General features: G+C 47.6%; 1 protein-coding gene across 11 annotated transcripts in view; it reads right to left on the bottom strand.

Moving 5' to 3' along the window:
• CDC14B (cell division cycle 14B) overlaps positions 1–17,149 on the bottom strand; it is a 640,126-nt gene that overhangs the window by 388,058 nt on the left and 234,919 nt on the right. For all 11 annotated transcript variants that reach the window (XM_078675678.1, XM_078675670.1, XM_078675671.1 and 8 more), the window contains exon 4: positions 14,195–14,290. In XM_078675678.1, coding sequence (XP_078531804.1) covers positions 14,195–14,290 — 96 coding nt within the window. The remainder of the gene's footprint in view (positions 1–14,194; positions 14,291–17,149) is intronic.

The raw sequence follows: 17,149 nt of genomic DNA, 5'->3' as shown, positions 1-17,149 counted from the left end.
ATAGAGATGAGGAGGACTCCCGCTTGCTGTTACGGGACATTGCATTGCCCTGCCTTTCTGACGCTGTTAGAGACCTCATGGAGGCCCCTCTTACGGTGGATGAAGTCGCAGTTGCTATCCGTTCCCTTCGGTCTGGCAAGGCAATGGGCCCCAATGGTTTGCCCATTGAATTGTACAAACTGCGACCTGACAAAATGGCGCCCTACTTGAGGGAGATGTTCCTTGAGGCTTTAGATTCTGGTTCCCTCCCCGCCAATCAGCGACTTGCTACCATCGTAGTCATCCATAAAGAGGGCAAGCCGCGTGATCGCTGTGCGTCGTACAGGCCCATTTCTTTACTTAATGCGAAACCTAAAATTCTGGCTAAGTTGTTGGCTAATCGTTTGATTAAGGTGATCGGGGATTTGATCCATACGGATCAGTCCGGTTTCATCCCACACCGAAACACCGCCCTTAATCTTCGTAGACTCCATGGTGTTCTCGCGAGAGCTGGGACGCTCAATGAATCGGCCATTTTGGCTTCCCTTGACGCTACCATGGCTTTCGATACCATCGAGTGGCCTTACCTCTGGGCGGCCCTCTCGAACTTTGGATTTGGCCCGGTGTTCATCGCTTGGGTGGAACTCCTTTACGAGAGGCCCTTGGCTCAGGTGGTGGTTAATGGGAAGGTGTCCGGTGTTTTTACACTTGGGCGTGGCACTCGGCAAGGCTGCCCGCTGTCTCCACTGCTCTTTGCCCTCGCTCTAGAACCATTAGCGGAATGGCTCCCAATGAGGGGCATTCGGTGGACTCCTGATTTTGAGGATTGTGTCTCGCTATACGCAGACGATATCCTCCTCTACCTTACCTCCCCCCGGAAGTCCCTGAATGTACTTTTCGATGTTCTGACCTCCTTCGGAAAGAACTCGGGTCTCGTTATCAATTGGACTAAATCCTGTGTCTACGTTTTGGCAGGAGGTCTCCCTCCATTGCCTCGTAGATTTCCAATTCAAGTAACTGAGACTGGTTTTAAGTACTTTGGGATTTATGTGTCCTTGGTCCCCTGTGTGCGCTACGAGCGTAATCTGTTGCCCTCTCTCCAACGGTTGAAGCTTGATGTTGCACGATGGCGTAAGTTGCCACTGTCACCGCTAGATCGTGCGGCTCTTTTCAAGATGATGTCCCTGCCCAGATTCTTGTACGCACTTCAGAATTCATTTGACCCAGTTCCTTCGGATTATTTTCGTGAAGTGGAGGGTCTACAGAGACGACTGGTCTGGGATGGGCGTGCGCGCATTTCCTTCTCCAAACTCACACTTCCGTGGTATGATGGTGGCATTGCCCTCCCGGACATCAAGCGCTACTATTGGGCTTCTCAGTTGAGTGCGATCAACCACGCGCCTTATACTCTCGGTCCTGCCCCGGCTTTCGCAATGGATAAATACCTTCTGCCGGGGGGGAATTTCAACAGGGCGCTATACTCCAAGAGGCTCTATAGAATACTGGCCGGACCCACTAAAATGGCTGTACGGGTGGGGCATGACGCAAATGCGGCATTGGGGTGGTGTGATAGACTTACCCGCACAACCCCTTTGTAGGAGTCTGAAGATTTGGGTAATTTGTGGAGATCGAAAGGCTTTGATAAATGGGATATGATTGGTATCAGCAAGGTGGGTGACCTCTGGTCTAAAGGTAACGTTAAGTCCTTCGAGGTGCTGAAGGCGGAATACGAGCTCGGTGACATAGAATTCTTTAGGTATGCTCAGGTCCGCCATGCCCTACTCTCAGTTTTTGCTGTGGGCACCAATATTCCTGAATCCTCCCCTCTTGAGGACCGTATCCTAGATGGCCATGTGCCCGACAGCACAATTTCATTGATCTACAAGAAGCTGATCAATAACAGGGCCGATCTGCTTGTGCGCCTCAGGGCTTTGTGGATTGCTGACGGATTAGAACTAGACGACGGGGATTGGCAATCTGCTCTGTCCTCGCCTAAGGAGGTTGCCATACCTGCTTGTCTTAGATTTGTCCAACTTAAGATCCTCCATCGCGTGTATGTTACGGGTCCGAGTCTGGTTCGTATGGGCTATTCTTCAGACGGGTTGTGTAAGCGTGGCTGCGGTATGACTGGTACCTTCCTCCACATTCTGTGGGAATGTCCGGAGATGGTTGAGTTTTGGTCCCGAGTGCATGTGGTGATGGAAAGGGTCACTGGTGTGCCGCTGCTGCCTGAAGCCAGGCGTTGTCTTTTGAATGTTTGGGAACCCAACGATTACAACACGGCACAGGTTCATTGGGCGACCCTTGGTAATGTGATTGCGAAGAGGGATATTGCGCAGCTCTGGGGCTCCCATAGGCCGCCTACTGTACTGCAGCGGAAAGAAAACATGGATTGGTGCATGTTTCGGGAGAAAACTGTATTTGTTACGGGGCAGGCACAAGAAATGGGGCAAGATCTGGTCACAGTGGAACGCATATCATGGAAATGTATGTACTCCCCCACATGATTCATCTTCCGATGTCTTTGTCCCCCTAACTGACATTCCGATTTATATCAGTGACTGTATTATTGATTGTTACCTCGCTACCCCCCCCCCCCCCCTCGATTATTGAATGCACTATGCATACTGTACAGTTGGAGCTCTGCATGCACAGACTCATGACCATGCTTCATTATATTTCTGCCTGGTGAAGTTTGTTATTTTGTTTTTGTACAATTTAATAAAAATTATTTAAAAAAAAGAAAAATGTTGGAAGACATACCTCCTAGGAGTATTAAATGTCAAGAAAATAGTCATGGGCAAATAACATCTGTTCTTAAAAAAATTCCAGCAGAAATAAATAAAAGGTGATTTAAACCTCACTGGTGGAGGGGGTGCCGATCTAAAGCACAGACCCGCAGCTTTCCGGAGCCGTGCAAGTGGGTGTGACGATCTCCCCATGCGCCGTAGCACCGAGGGCCACTGCAAGGTGACATTTTGCTGCTCCACACGCCGCCACTGGTGAGCTCTGGCATCGCTGCCTGCACTACAGCGACAGACGCGGCCTGTGACTAGTGGGAGCTGCACTGACTCGAACGCCCATCCTTGCCTCCCCCATGACGTTCCGGGGGCTGCCTCGCACGATCGATTTACCGGGCTGTGGATCGCCTGCCATCCGACCCTTCTCTCGGGTGGCGAGACCGGAGGTCCCGGAGGCCGTGGTGCACACACAGACTGCAGCGGTGTGGCCTACTTTCCACCAGCGGCCGTGCTGAATCGGATTGTTGGTTTCCTCCGGCCCAGCTGCCCTTCCCTTGCCGGTGAATACACACTTCAGACGGAGCCCTGTTGCTTTGCCTGCCGCCCGGCCCTCACACTCAACATCGGGGTAGGCGAGCCTGGGGCTGTGAGGCGTACATTGCTGACGGCGGCAGGGCCTAATCCAACGGCAGACACACGGCACTGATTCATCGGCCTTCCCCCGACCCAGCCGCCCTGATCTGCCTGGCGGGGGCCTGCATTGATGACAGCGGACTCTGCTATCAGCCGCCGGCCCAGAGGAGCTTGCTGGGTGGCCTGCAAATAAGGTGAGCCGGCAAGCTGGCGTGTCCCCCGGCTGCGCTCCTGCGGCCTGAGACCCCGGCGAAACTTGGTGGTGGGACCCCAGGCGACATACTGATCCTGATCTGCCCTGCAGCGACACCGGTGGTATGAGACTCTAGGGCTGCGGGACCTCGTACGGAGGGGCTGGGGGTGCGCCTGCTGCCGCCTACCATTGCTGCTGGGCTCCACCCGTGCCTGCAGCATTCTGAAATCTAGCGGCGTGCCTGCGATGGCACCAGAGTTACCCGTGGAGGTGAGGGGGACGCGCTGGGGTCCGGCGCTGGATCGCGCCTACAGCGATAAGAGGCGTGGAGCCTGCCCGGCACCAACACGTCCGTGGTGGACATTGTAAGGAGGTCTGGAGCCCTGCTCTCCTGAACATCCTTTCAGCCTCGCCCCTGGGGGCCGGTGGTCCTGACAGATTGACCAGGGTCGGCTGTGCCAACCTGACCTGTGCTAACACCCAATACGAATGGCGTCCTCTGGGCCCGTGGGAGACTCGGTGGGCCTTCGCCAGCGACCTCCGTTGCGCAGGATCTGTGGGGCGACGGCTTCTAACTGGGAGAACTGAGAACAGTGATAACAGCAGCTCACAGGAGGGCCTACCTGGAGAGCGCTACCCTGGTCCTGGAGAAGGCCGACTCCGAGAGTAAGAAACAGGACTCTCACGATATTGGGTGCTTCCGCCCTGATCACGCTGCCCCCATAGCCTCTGACCTGTATCTTGAAACGCTGTTGGGCTGAGCCCCTGGGTACTCACCCGATTTGCGTGGCCCTGTTCCAGCGAGAAGGGGACGGGCCCGCTCCGCTCACTCCCGGGGGCGCAGGGTTGGGATATGACCTCCACCCGTACCAGGAGGGACAAAACCCACAAGGACGCCAAGCCCGACCTCACAGTGAAGGATCTCTTGTCGCGCGCCCAGCGGGCCCCTTTAAAATGGTTCATTCATCTCAGCAGACCGAGTCCTCCCTCACACCGAGAGATGCCCAGGAGGAGCCGGTGACACAGGCCTTCCTCGAGTCACTGTTCACAATCCTCCGGGAGGACTTGCAAACAGTGAAAAGCGATCTCACCTCTGAGATCAAGGACATTCGTAGAGATGTTGATAACATTGGGGAACGGGTCGCAGAGCTTGAGGACGGAAGGAATGACAGGGACACAGGACATCCATGAACAACCGTTAGACCTCCAATGACACCTCGAGGACCAGGAAAACCGCTCCCGGCGGCACAACATAAGAACCCGAGGAGTTGCAACGAACGCGGAGGCGGGAGACCTTTTCGCCTTCGTAACAGGGACAGTTCAACCATGTAATGGGAAACACAGACTTTGATATCAAGATTCATAGGGCTCACAGGGTGGGGCTTCCTACAGCTGACAGGCTGCCACTGCTGACATCCTGGCCGGCATCCAAGACTTCCGCACAAAAGGAGATTCTTCGCAGGGCCAGGTCTATGCACCTAATCGCATACCAGGACCACCGTCCCACTCTCTACCAAGACCTTGCGGCGATTACATTGCAGAAACGCAGGCTCTTCATCCCCATCAAGTTCCACCTCCGCCAACGAGACATACCTTACTCCTGAGGACACCCATTCAGTCTGATCTTCGGCATGGACAGGAAGCAATACCAGCTTCTAGGAGTTGCTCTTCCGGAAGAGGATGGGGGAACCGTGGCTCAGGCCCCGCCGCGGAGGCCTTGCCATCGGGCTGGCAGAGCAGCGATGCTGAAGGCGCTCCAAGCGGCAGGACCCCACAGAAATAGCGCTGAATCAAAAAGCTGCCTTGGAGTCCCTGACTGAGGAGCTAGCAAAGACTGAATCCTCATGATCTTAAGCAGGTCTGTCTGCTCTTTGTTCTACGGAGGCAGGAGGGTGGGGTTACCCTTGGCCACTCTATTGACCCCTTACCGGACCCTTCCTGTTCCTCTTGGGATGACGGACTTCTAAGTTCCAGATGTTGGCTATTAGTGAACCTCCCTTCTCCCATTGGGAGCGTTTCTCCCTCAATCCCCCCCCCCCCCCGAACCGATTGAATATTGCTTCTATTCTTAACAAATTATTTTTTTCTTTTCTTTTGGCCTTTCTCCTCTCTTTCCCTTTGCGCTTCCCTTCGATCTCCCACTATTGCTGGGATCGGCTCTCTGCGCTGGCGACACATGCCCCATATGCCTTCCTAAGCTGTGGCTGCGTCGCACTCAGTCCTGCCATAGGCTGCGCACACTTTCAACGCAGAATCCCCCCACTGTAGATGCCTCCCCATAGTCTGAAAGACTTAACAATCCCATTAAGCGCCAAGCGATTCTGGCCTATTTGGAGAGTTCTGGGGCGGACGTCTGCTTGCTACTAAAAACGCGTTTGCTGGCCAAAGATGGTCACAGACTTCAGTCTCGGGCTTTTCCAACTCAATTCTTCTCCTCGGGACCCACAAAATCTGTTGGGGTGGTGATCCTGATACCCAGGGCCTTTAAGGGGAAAGTGGTGCAAAAAGAGGCCGAAATTAAGGCCGAAATTAAGGGCAGATTCCTCACCTACCTACTCTCGATTAGGGACCATTCATTGATCTTAGGGTCCATCTACGCCTCTAACGAGGGGCAGAAGCGGTTTCTTCATGAAGCACTCACTAAAGCTACTGCCACTCCGGAGCGCAGGTTGCTATTGGGGATTGATCTCAATCTAGTCCTTAACAACGAGCTAGACAGGTCGGTGCAACGCTTCGGCCAGCTAGGGGCTCTTTCTCACGCTGGACTTGCTAGGCTGGGAGACCTTTGGAAGGACCTCCATCCAAACTCTAGAGAATACTCTTACTACTCTGTTGCTCACAAGACCTTTGCTAGATTAAACTACTTTATAGGCACCAAGACTATTAACCACTTGGCTGCTAAGGCACCTGATGATCTTCCATTGACTTTCCATTGAAATCAATGGAAAGTCCATGACGAGTTACCCTTGTCATTAGCGCTGAAGTGGTTAAGGACATTACACTCTCCTCCGATATCCTCGTGGCTGCCTTATCGGATCATGCTCCGGTAGTAATTAGACTCTGCCCCCCTCCCCGTCCGGCCTCCCACTCGGCGGTGGTGCTTCCGTGTGCCACCCACTTACACCGCGCGGACACGGTTGCCAAGATTCAGCACACACTATATGATTATCTATGTAACAATGAGTTCACGCTATATAAAACTTTATAAATAAATAAATAAAATAAATAAATAACAATGCGGACACCCCTATCTCTACTAGATGGGGAGCCCTGAAAGCGGTGGTTAGGGGAGCAATCAACGCTGTCTCCTCGGCGGACAATGCGGAACGTAAGCGCAAGAGGGAAGACCTCACCCAGAAAGTGTGCGAGTTAGAACAGATCTATCAACGGACTGGAGCGCCGCGCATCTGGCGTCAGCTGTAGGCAGCTAGAGTGCAGTTAGCGGCCATAGATCGCAATAAAGCAGAATATACGGCTCTCCGCCTGTGCCACTCCTTTTATGTCGGCGGGGACAAATGCGGCCAGCTGTTAGCACACAAACTACGGGAGTCCCGGCCGCGCGACGGGGTACAGGAGATCAGTGACCAGGCAGGCCACACGCACACTGAAGACGCTGACATAGCTAAGACTTTCCGAGACTTTTATGCACAATTGTACGTTGCACAGCATTTAGAATCGACGGATATAGATAGCTATCTGAATCGGGTTACTCTGCCCAGCCTGTCCCAGGCGCAGGCTGACCACATAGAGCACGAGTTACGCCCAGAAAAAGTAATCTCCGCCATCACGCGCCTAAAAATTGCTAAATCACCAGGCCCAGACAGCTACACGGCGGCTTTTTATAAGCAGTTCTGCCCCACGCTAACTCCTCTTCTCACGCGCCTCTAACTCCTTCGCTTCTTCGGGGGCGATCCCTTCTACCATGCTTCAGGCGGATATAGTGGTCATTGACGAGCCCGGTAAGGATAAGAAGCTTTGGGCTGCATACCGGCCTATCTCTCTGTTGAACATCGACCTGAAGCTCTATAAGAGTTTCCTTGCGACCCGCCTAGCTCCCTACTTTCCTGGGTTAATCGACCCTGACCAAGCGGTGTTTATACCCCAAAGGAAGACCAGCGACAATACGAAGAGGGTGCTCCATCTCATCGAAAAAGGCGACTATATGCTTCTGGCCATCGATGCTGAAAAGGCATTCGATCACGTGCACTGGCCCTAATTGGAGCAGGTGCTGCTCTGTTTTGGCCTAATGGAGAAGATGAGGACCCGCATCCTCAATTGTTACTGTGGCCCTGCGGCTGTGGTGCATGTGAACGTGCATGCGTCCATCCCCTTTCATATCCACAGAGGCACTAGACACAGGTGCCCTCTATCGCCCCTACTCTTTGCCTTATATATGGAGCCCCTGGCGCAACGAGTACGTGAGCATCCGGGATTCCGGGAATACGCTTTGGCAGTGACACCCACACCATTAGTTTGTATGTAGACGACGTTCTGGCCACCCTGACGAGGGGGAAATAAATGGCGCTTGCACTGGGCTCTGCCACACAAAACATTCTCACACACTGGAAGTCTACACGTAGCCCAACACTCACAGGGTGGCTTCACCGCCTATGGCATATATTGGGCATGGAGAAGATTTCGCTCACCGCGGTTGGCAAAGGCTCAGGATTTAACAACCTGTGGCAGCCCTTCCTGGCCCTCCTGGCACAGGACTTTAGAGAGTTGACATGCCCAAGATACCTGCGCCTTTTGCGCTGACACCACTGGACGCCTCCACGTTGGAGGCGGGTCATGCCGACTAGGAAGCGCCTATCTCTGGATGGGCATGGTTGGGGGATATGGGGGAGGAGGGAGGAGTGTTATTTCCTATTTTCTTCTTTTCCTATTTCTGGGTTGGGGGGGGAGGGGCTATTCTTTGGTCTCATTTTTATGGTTTGATTTGTCTGATAAACTTATATGTCACTTGTTTGCACTGGAGCCCTGCATGGCACAATTGGTCGCACTGCTGTTTTGCAGGTTTGCAGTAAATGGCATTTATTTCAATAAAAAGATTGAAACCATAAACCCCATTGGTCGCCCAAATCTCCAAAAAGTGCAGAATTTAAATCATGACTTCAAGAAATGGTGTGATAGATATTACCCAACATCACATGCTAATCAACAAAGCAAGGTAGAGCACAAATAAGAAAAGTTCCTGATTGCTGAAGATGCTCTCTTTCACGAGGTATACAAGAGTTGCCTTAAAAAAATATCTCTATAGACAGAGCTGAAAAAAGCGCTCAATCGCTCTACTGTCACGTGGAAGTTAGCAAACTGCTTGCATCGTTGATAGTTTGGGCTGCTGTAGAGTAAAAAGGAATTCTTGATTTATCAAAGATAATTCTGCAGACCCTGTCCAAATCAGCATATTTCTGACTTATTCAAACATACATAGCCTTCGATTGACATGAATAAGATCTGACAAAGCACAGCGAAAGACGAAGAAAAGTGCACTCTGGTCTTCCCATTTGATTGGGAATTGCTGGCCTGTAAACACTGCAGCCATTCAATACTATCCAAACACAAATGTATTTTCTGAAACTTAGATGTGGTATAGCAATCACAATATATCATAGGTGGCAGATTTACATACTCCGGTCAAAGTGTCTCAATTTCAACAGACATGTCAGATTTAGCAACTCCTATTCACTAAGATGAAGAGGCTAATGCACAAACATATAAAAATATAATACTGTTACTTTGGATCACTTTATATAAAAAATGTTCAAATGGGGATGAAAGCTTAGTGGCCTAGTGCAGTTTGCATTCTACCTATATCACAAGACCCAGACACCGAGCAATACAATATGCAAAGCTGGAAGGGTGCTCCTACTAAGAGCAATGAGTTACAGTGCCTTGCGCATCTAAGATAGGACAATAACTAGGACAATAAAATGAAGAGGCTCACTGCCAACATCATCAGTTCTCATAAGTGTTCTACTTTATATGAATCACAGGTGCTTGAATTCATCAGGGTAGAGGTGCTTTGTGTCCAGCATAAATTCACAACACAATCCATACGCTGGCACCAATATTTAAGAGTTTCCAAAATCATCTCCTTCACACAGTGTATAAATGGACTGTGGGGTTACCGTGGGTTGCGCTAGCACCGCTTACAAGTAGACTTCACAGTCTCATGGCTTTCCTTGGTTGTACCTTCCGCATCTGGGTGAACCTCAAAGACCAATTACTTGGTGTCTGGACAGATCCTTGAGTTGCACCATCTCCACTTCTTGGTGAACCCACTACTGCAGTGCTTATATCTATAATTGTGTTGCAATGCCTTGTGCATCTGGGTATACCTCCTAAGCTCACTAATGTGGTGTTTGTGGCTATTCTTTCCGTTATGCCAGATCTACTGATGGATCTTATAAAGCCAATATTGTGGTGTCTGATGTTCTTTGAGTTGCATCATCACTGCTTTTGTGTGGCCACTACTGTGGGGTCTGTGGTTATCTTTTGGGTACGAAACGACTGCTCCTTAATGGACCCGGCTTTCTTTTCTTAGAAACATATTCAGTTGCCAGAAGATATAAACCTGATAAGATAATCATTGTAGGTCAAATTCAGATGAAACTAACCTTCACATTTCTCCGCAAAACTATGTAATTTAGCAGAGATAGAAGTTGGGTATAATTGAGATAGTTCTGCCCAGATGTGGGTCCCATGGCCACTATGTCATAGGACTCAAGCTGCACCCAATTGATAAGGCCCAAATAGGCTGAAATCGGACTGGGGTTTGTCTGTGATCCTTTTCAGAGGGGACTTGGTGTGGCTTCTCTGGCTGTGCTGTTCGTATTTGGAGCAGGGCATGGTTGACTAGTATATGGCTGTTTCCTGTGTGAGGCAGCATGATAGGGGGAAAAAACGTCGCACTGACTATGGCCCACAGTAATTACCAGTGGCAGAGATTAATTCAAACAATCACCTCATCACTTAAATGACACTAGAATTCCTCAAATATCCACCCCTCTAAAAAGAAAAAGATATCCATCAAACATTCATATCAATCAATCAATCAGAGCAGCTACTTATTCATCTATTTGGAATCCAATTCTGGGCCTTCCAGGGTTGAAACAAAAAAATACCAATATAATACCCTACCTACCAGAGAACTTTCTGAACAATATACTTGAAGACCAATTGTCAACTCCTATGACCATTCCTTCATGATGGTTTCAAGATGAAACCATGCAAACAAACAAGTCATCCTTTTGCCATGAACAAAGTGTAAAAGTGGTTTATTTTGGGCCTGTGTAACTAAGGAATGTAATATTGGTACGTTTTTGGAGGTTTACTAGATGTACTTCTTTGCTCACTACTGACTAAATGATGCTCTGCCATAATAAGGTAATGTCATACATATGCAACAGAGGAAGGTGAAAAACAACTTAAAGGGGCCATCCAACCAATGGTGTGACAATGTCATAAGTTTCCTGCACGGCCCATTATAGATTTCTCTATGTTGGCCTGGTTGTACACGTTGTGGGACGCATTTTCTTTTGCACACGTTACTACATAAACGTGCTTTTGTGCCACATTGTGGTTTTGCACAGAATCTGCTTTAGGTTTCGCATACTGTTCTTTTTCTGGGATTTAGTATGATCACAGACAAGGTCAAATAACCTTGTTATTCTCTCTGGTCAAACACTAGTAAGTAAAGACACAATGAGCGAGGGTTCTGCGCCAGCTGAGATGTAGAACGTTCATCTGTCTATGCTATGGTATGGGGTCCGCTACTAATCTCAGAGATCTTTGATATATAATCATTTAGCTTCAGAAAAAAAAGAAGAAAAAAAAAGGGTGGGGGTGTTTAGGCTATATTGGTCTTATAACATGACGGACTTTTTATAGTATATGGTTCATTAGCCATGCTAACAATAAATCTGATATGTATTTGTTTTCTAATTGTGGCACGAATACTGCATTTTAGAGAGCGTTAATTTAAATAAATATTCAAAACTTTCTTTGTGTTCTTGTTTACATTATTATGGAAGAGTACGAGTGACAGAATGAAAAGGTGTATCCGGTTACTGCGATTGCTGAGAGGGTTGTGAGTGGTTTGTTCTTGCGTGCCGATTTACTTGTTTCTCCGGTAAGGTTAGGAGGGCAAGTGAGGCACTAAAGCTAGTCTGCATCTGGCTCACAGGTATTGAGGTGAGCTGAGTTGACTTAGTACCTAAATGCCGATGTTCTATGGTTCCAAGCATAGTTCTGTTTCTGAGCAGAATCCCTACAACAACAATACATCTCAAAATCTAAACCAACATCAAAACAAGCAAAATACTAGAACTACGGTTCTTGGTAGTTAGCAATGGTGGGATATGAAAAGACAACTTTTTTTCCTTATCACTTTATGCCCACTTTTTATTTTAATATTGCAATTGTATTTCTATACCGCTAACTATTCCTGACAAGGCGTTAAAATGCTTTTCGATGAGTAGCATGCTACTCCAGAACATAAAAAGGATTAGTGGTGGGTTAGTATAGGGAAATAGGTGTTAATTTGAGCAGTGGACATGTAAATCTGTTAGTTGGATTGAATAGGATAATGGAGGGACAAAAAAGGGAGAATCTTGACTGCTTCAAAAGAAATGGTCAAAAAGTGCATGGTATATACTCCAAAAGATTGATGGTTAAAAAATGTTTAAGACGGAGGTGAACATAACAGTGTGGAAGAGTGGAAGTTGAAGCATCATACATATATGTGGAGGTGTTCTACTTGCATTATGAAGTTTGCTCTGTGCATTACAGTTCATACCAAAACATCTACGTCAACTCTGAATACTTCAAAATCAGGCCAAACAAACAATACTGCAGCATGCACTGTGAAACGTCCGAGCTATTACATAGAATATGGGACATCAATTTTCATAAGTTCACATGACAAGTATTTCCACCTATTTTTGCACCCCTCTAGGACTTCGTCCTTTTTGGTGTTGGCTTCATTAGTGTAAAGGAGTAGGAAACTAACTACCATTTTGGATAACAGCTTCAGTCTTCAGAAAACATGCTTCTCTTTTCCCTGATCCCTGCATTCTGTAAGAATGAATCAGGGAACGAGTCAAGGGAACACGCAGGTAGACTGCGTTTATCTACTATTTTCATAGGATGCCATCAGGCTTCCTTTTGTTCCAGCATCTTGGCTGGGAGCCATCAGGAGCCTCGCACCTAAATGCAAACACAACGGAGGAACAGCAAAAGGCACACAGCTTGTTATTACTTTAAAACATACTAAAGAGAGGCATGCTTTTGAGTTTCTTCAGTCCCTGTATATAAGAGATATTGATGCACTATAAGAATGTCAAACGCGCTGTCATTTTATTTACACAAATAATTTAAATGCCACTATTTTTTGTTTCCTTTATAGTGCTAGGCATCCAGATGTAGGGTGTCAGAATGCTTTACATCACAATTACACATATGTTGACAACAAATCATGTCTGTGTAAATCAATGTACAAGATGCGTTACATACGACAGTGAGAGTTACAATGTGCAGGGGTCACATGTCCTTCATAGCTCACCGTGCTTTATGAGTAGGATTGCAATTTATGAACTGCAAGTAACAAAAGGATCTCCGCGCTAAAAGCAGTAGCCCACTTACCTAGCTACATAAAATAAAAATTTGTCATCTGACTATACCATGATGGCTTTGCAGGAGACATATGAACCCTATTATATGCTACTATGATTCAAAACTGGGACTAGATAAAACAGATCTTTCCAAAAAATACATTAACCTTCAGAGCTATCTTTCCATTATGAATATTCCATGGCACACAAAGATCTCTACAGCAGGTGCCTTACCTCCATAAGATATTTGACAATGCAGACTCTGCAAACAATTGAGCAGAAAAGATTGAATGCTACATTCTACTTTTACAATTTCTTCATGGCAGAGTTAAAAAAATTAAATGTATAAGTTGAGGTTCAACTTTTGTGTCGGGTTGCATTACTTTTTTGGCACAACCTAGATGCAAAATCTAATTTGATAATCTCGCAAAGCGCTCAAATGTACTCATGATAAACCTGCTAAACATGTGTGAAGTGTTAAAATCTGATGTCACTGCCTAAGAGGTCATGGGTTGTGATGCCACTTCCTATGATTTCACATCCTGCGAAGACATGTGCGATGTCACGCACAGTGATGTTTCATGCCATGATATAACTTGCATACTGCCTAACTTGGTTAGTTCCCCCACTTCTTTTTTAGGAATTGTGCTCTCAAATGAATGAGTTCCATGGCAACGTCTACATATTTACCAGAGAGAATCAATAAAACTCAAGCTTACTAAACAAGACTGTACTTCATTCAGATGTGCCAACGAGGAGAGTCTCTTCCATGAACAAATTTCCAGTTGCTAAATCAGTCACCTTAAAAATTCCCTTGTTGTGAAGGCCTGGTCACACAAATGTACAATGGTGACGGGGTGCTTTAGTAAGATATTTACAGAAACATTTAAATTGTCAGAATAACTAAAATAATTAAGAGACATCTATAACTTTACACTGGTTAACTTTATCCATTCTTAGAAGCTGTGTAAAGATTTGTGTGCATCAAATGGATCAGATCATGTGTGCGCCACTTAAAATAGTTAAATACTTACTGTGTAAGAGCCTATCAGGAATGCAGCATTTGCTTGTTTCTTTGGATCAAGTCCAGTATAATGAACGATTTTCTTCTTTGCCAGAGGGAATGATGACTGCAGGAAAATAAAGCAAGGTTGCAGCAGTCAAGATAGGTTATATTGTATACTTTTTATGAAGTCATCTCATTATCAGCTGAAAGTTACTCGTAACATTTAACCACCTTTTCTTTGACATAGGCATTTGCATACTATAACCCACACAATACACTTTTTTAGGAACCACCACCAGCAAATGCTACCAAGCGCTTATCACGTTACTGCTTTACCTGCTCAGACACAGGAAGGTGTGTCGACTGCGATTGAGATCCTAGACTGGCAGGGTAAGACATTGCATAGTCAACTTAATATTTCTTCCACGGATCTTCTATCTTTCTCTCCTGCCGACTTATCACTTCACCCAAGCCCTCAAGTTACAACCAGCAACCCTTTCATGGCCCCCCAAAAAACATCAAAAAGAAATTCCTACCCATCCCCTTACAATTCTCGAACTGTTGCACTGAGTGCTATTCCTACATGACTTCACTAACCATTGTCCCCTTTTCTTTTTTAAATAAACAAAGGGTATAATTTCCATAGCCTACTCATTGCGTCATTTCTCACTCATCTCGGATTCTGTCACGGTTTTCGATACTCTTTTCATGCTAAACTTGCTTCACCAGGATATGAATCTGGAAGATAACTTTGTTAGTGTTCAATATTTGGTTCCCTTCTTTGGCCAATTTCACCACCAGTGCATTCCCTTGCTGTTCATGCTGGGCAGGTAGCTGAATATGGACCATGTTTGTTTGGTAGAGCCCTTATCCTCCAACTAGCAGTGCTGCTCACATTGCCGCATCTTCATCATTACAATTCTCAAATGAAATAGAAGAGAGACTCAATGGGCACGTTTAAGTGTCAACTACTTATTTTCTTCTGTTCCAATTTTTCCAACATTAGTATGAAGATAAACAAACTTGAAGATATTTCTGATTAGGATCTTAACACCTCAGTTTGGTGCTAATTTGTTGGTTTTGACTCGATGTCGGAGGAACTTACAGTTTACATACATTACATCACTGCCAAATGATGGATCATAAATGGTACATGTAAATGTAAATGTAAATGTAGTATACTTGTAAAGCGCACAGCTGCCCCAGCAACGGGGCGTCCCGGCGCTGTATAACTCTGGGGAACCCGTCCTGGCTTTCCCTGTGGGATGGTCCCTTGCTGGGAGTCCCCAAGGTGGAGCCAGGCATCCCCGGAATTGGTGGGGCCGTTGTGGAGATTAGGCAAGCTAATGCCCAGAGTTGCCGAGTGGAACCCCTGATTAGAGTAAGCACCAAAGCTAGAATTATCGAGTCCGCTGACCAAGGTCCACGACCCTGCCGCGTCGGGAATTGAACCCTGGTCCCAGGCTGACTTCTGCTCTCAGGCCTGCCGCCTCTAACCAGTGAGCCACACTACTCCACAGTATAGTGCATTGGATAATTGTACTGAATCAATTCAGTAAAAACCACATTTTGGGATCCAGACAGACTAGAACAACCTACTGCAAAACAATGCTATTTCCCCATCCGTCATTCCATGTCCAGTAAGTAAATCTCATTTTGTACACAAGCACCAAAAGGCATGGAACTTTATTAATTTAGCCATAGCATTTCTAGAGCACTAAACCTAGTCGGAGTCCTCGCTATCTATCACCTTCAGTTCCCAAACACCTGTCAGTCTTCTACCCCCATGCTTGCAAACCCTCCACATTCCTTTCTCTTTCCAGCCTAGGACAGTACTCAATCAGGGGCTTTGGGAGAAGCACAAAAATAATCTTTGTATATCTGGAAAATGTTGAATTCATGTGAACGGAATAGATGAGCTATGAAAATATTGCCCCCACGTTTTTCACAAGCCCGGCAGACCACCCAGCACCACGCCTCGTATCTCCCTTCTGAACGTCGAGGTCAAGTTATGGCCAAGGCCTTAGCGCATCGTCTCCGGCCCCATATAGCTTTGCTGGTACATCCGGATGAGGCAGGGTTTATGCCCCCAACGGGCGACCCACCACAATATTCGACAGGCGCAAGGTGCGGTGGCAACTATGCAGGGTCTGGGGGTACGGGCAGCGCTCCTGCTGGCGGACATGGGTATTCTTTGAGCTGGGTATATCTTTTTGCTCTCCTGCGAAGGCTGGACCTCGGACCTCGATTTATGTCATATTTAACCCTGTTGTACACAGACTTAACGACGTCGGTGCGAGTCACAGGCTTGGTCTCCTCTACATACGGCATTAGACAGGTTACCAGGCACGGGTGTCCGTAACCCTCTTATTTATTTGCTTTAGCGTTGGAGTGACTGCTGCTTGGGTGAGGATGGACGCTCAGGTGTCCGGTTTTTAATGGGCACACGGATTGTCTGATCGCATCGCACTGTACGCCGATGATGTGCTGTTCTTCCTTACCAACTTAAATAGGACGGGCCCTCGGCTGCTGCTCATAATGCAGATCTTTGGCGAAACCTCGGGATTATATATGAACCCTCGGAAATCCACCCTGTGGGTCTTGGGAGGTGGGGGCGCGCGCGGTTCCTGGGCATCATCAGTGCAGGTGGTTCTGTCTGACTCTCCCGCCACGGCGTGGGATCGTAACCTGGCAACGGTATGGGATCGCGTGCGTGAGGATATCAAGAAGTGGTCTCACATGCCCCTTATATGTATGACCGGACAGCCATTTTTTAAGATGGTGTCACTCCTGCGCCTTCTGGATCAACTGCAGAATCATACCTATCTGATTCCCCCGCTGTGGTTTCGTCAGATGAATGCAGCCTTGGGCCAGTTCCTCTGGGATGGTGGGGCAGCTAGGGTGCCGATACGGACTTGTTTACAGTCTACGTATTGCAGGGGACTGGCAACTTCGGATATTTAGTCTTATTATATGGCATCGC

Source organism: Lissotriton helveticus, chromosome 2_1 (assembly GCF_964261635.1).
Source record: "Lissotriton helveticus chromosome 2_1, aLisHel1.1, whole genome shotgun sequence".
Taxonomy (NCBI): Eukaryota; Metazoa; Chordata; class Amphibia; order Caudata; family Salamandridae; genus Lissotriton; species Lissotriton helveticus.
This window is presented reverse-complemented; position numbering and strand designations above follow the sequence as displayed.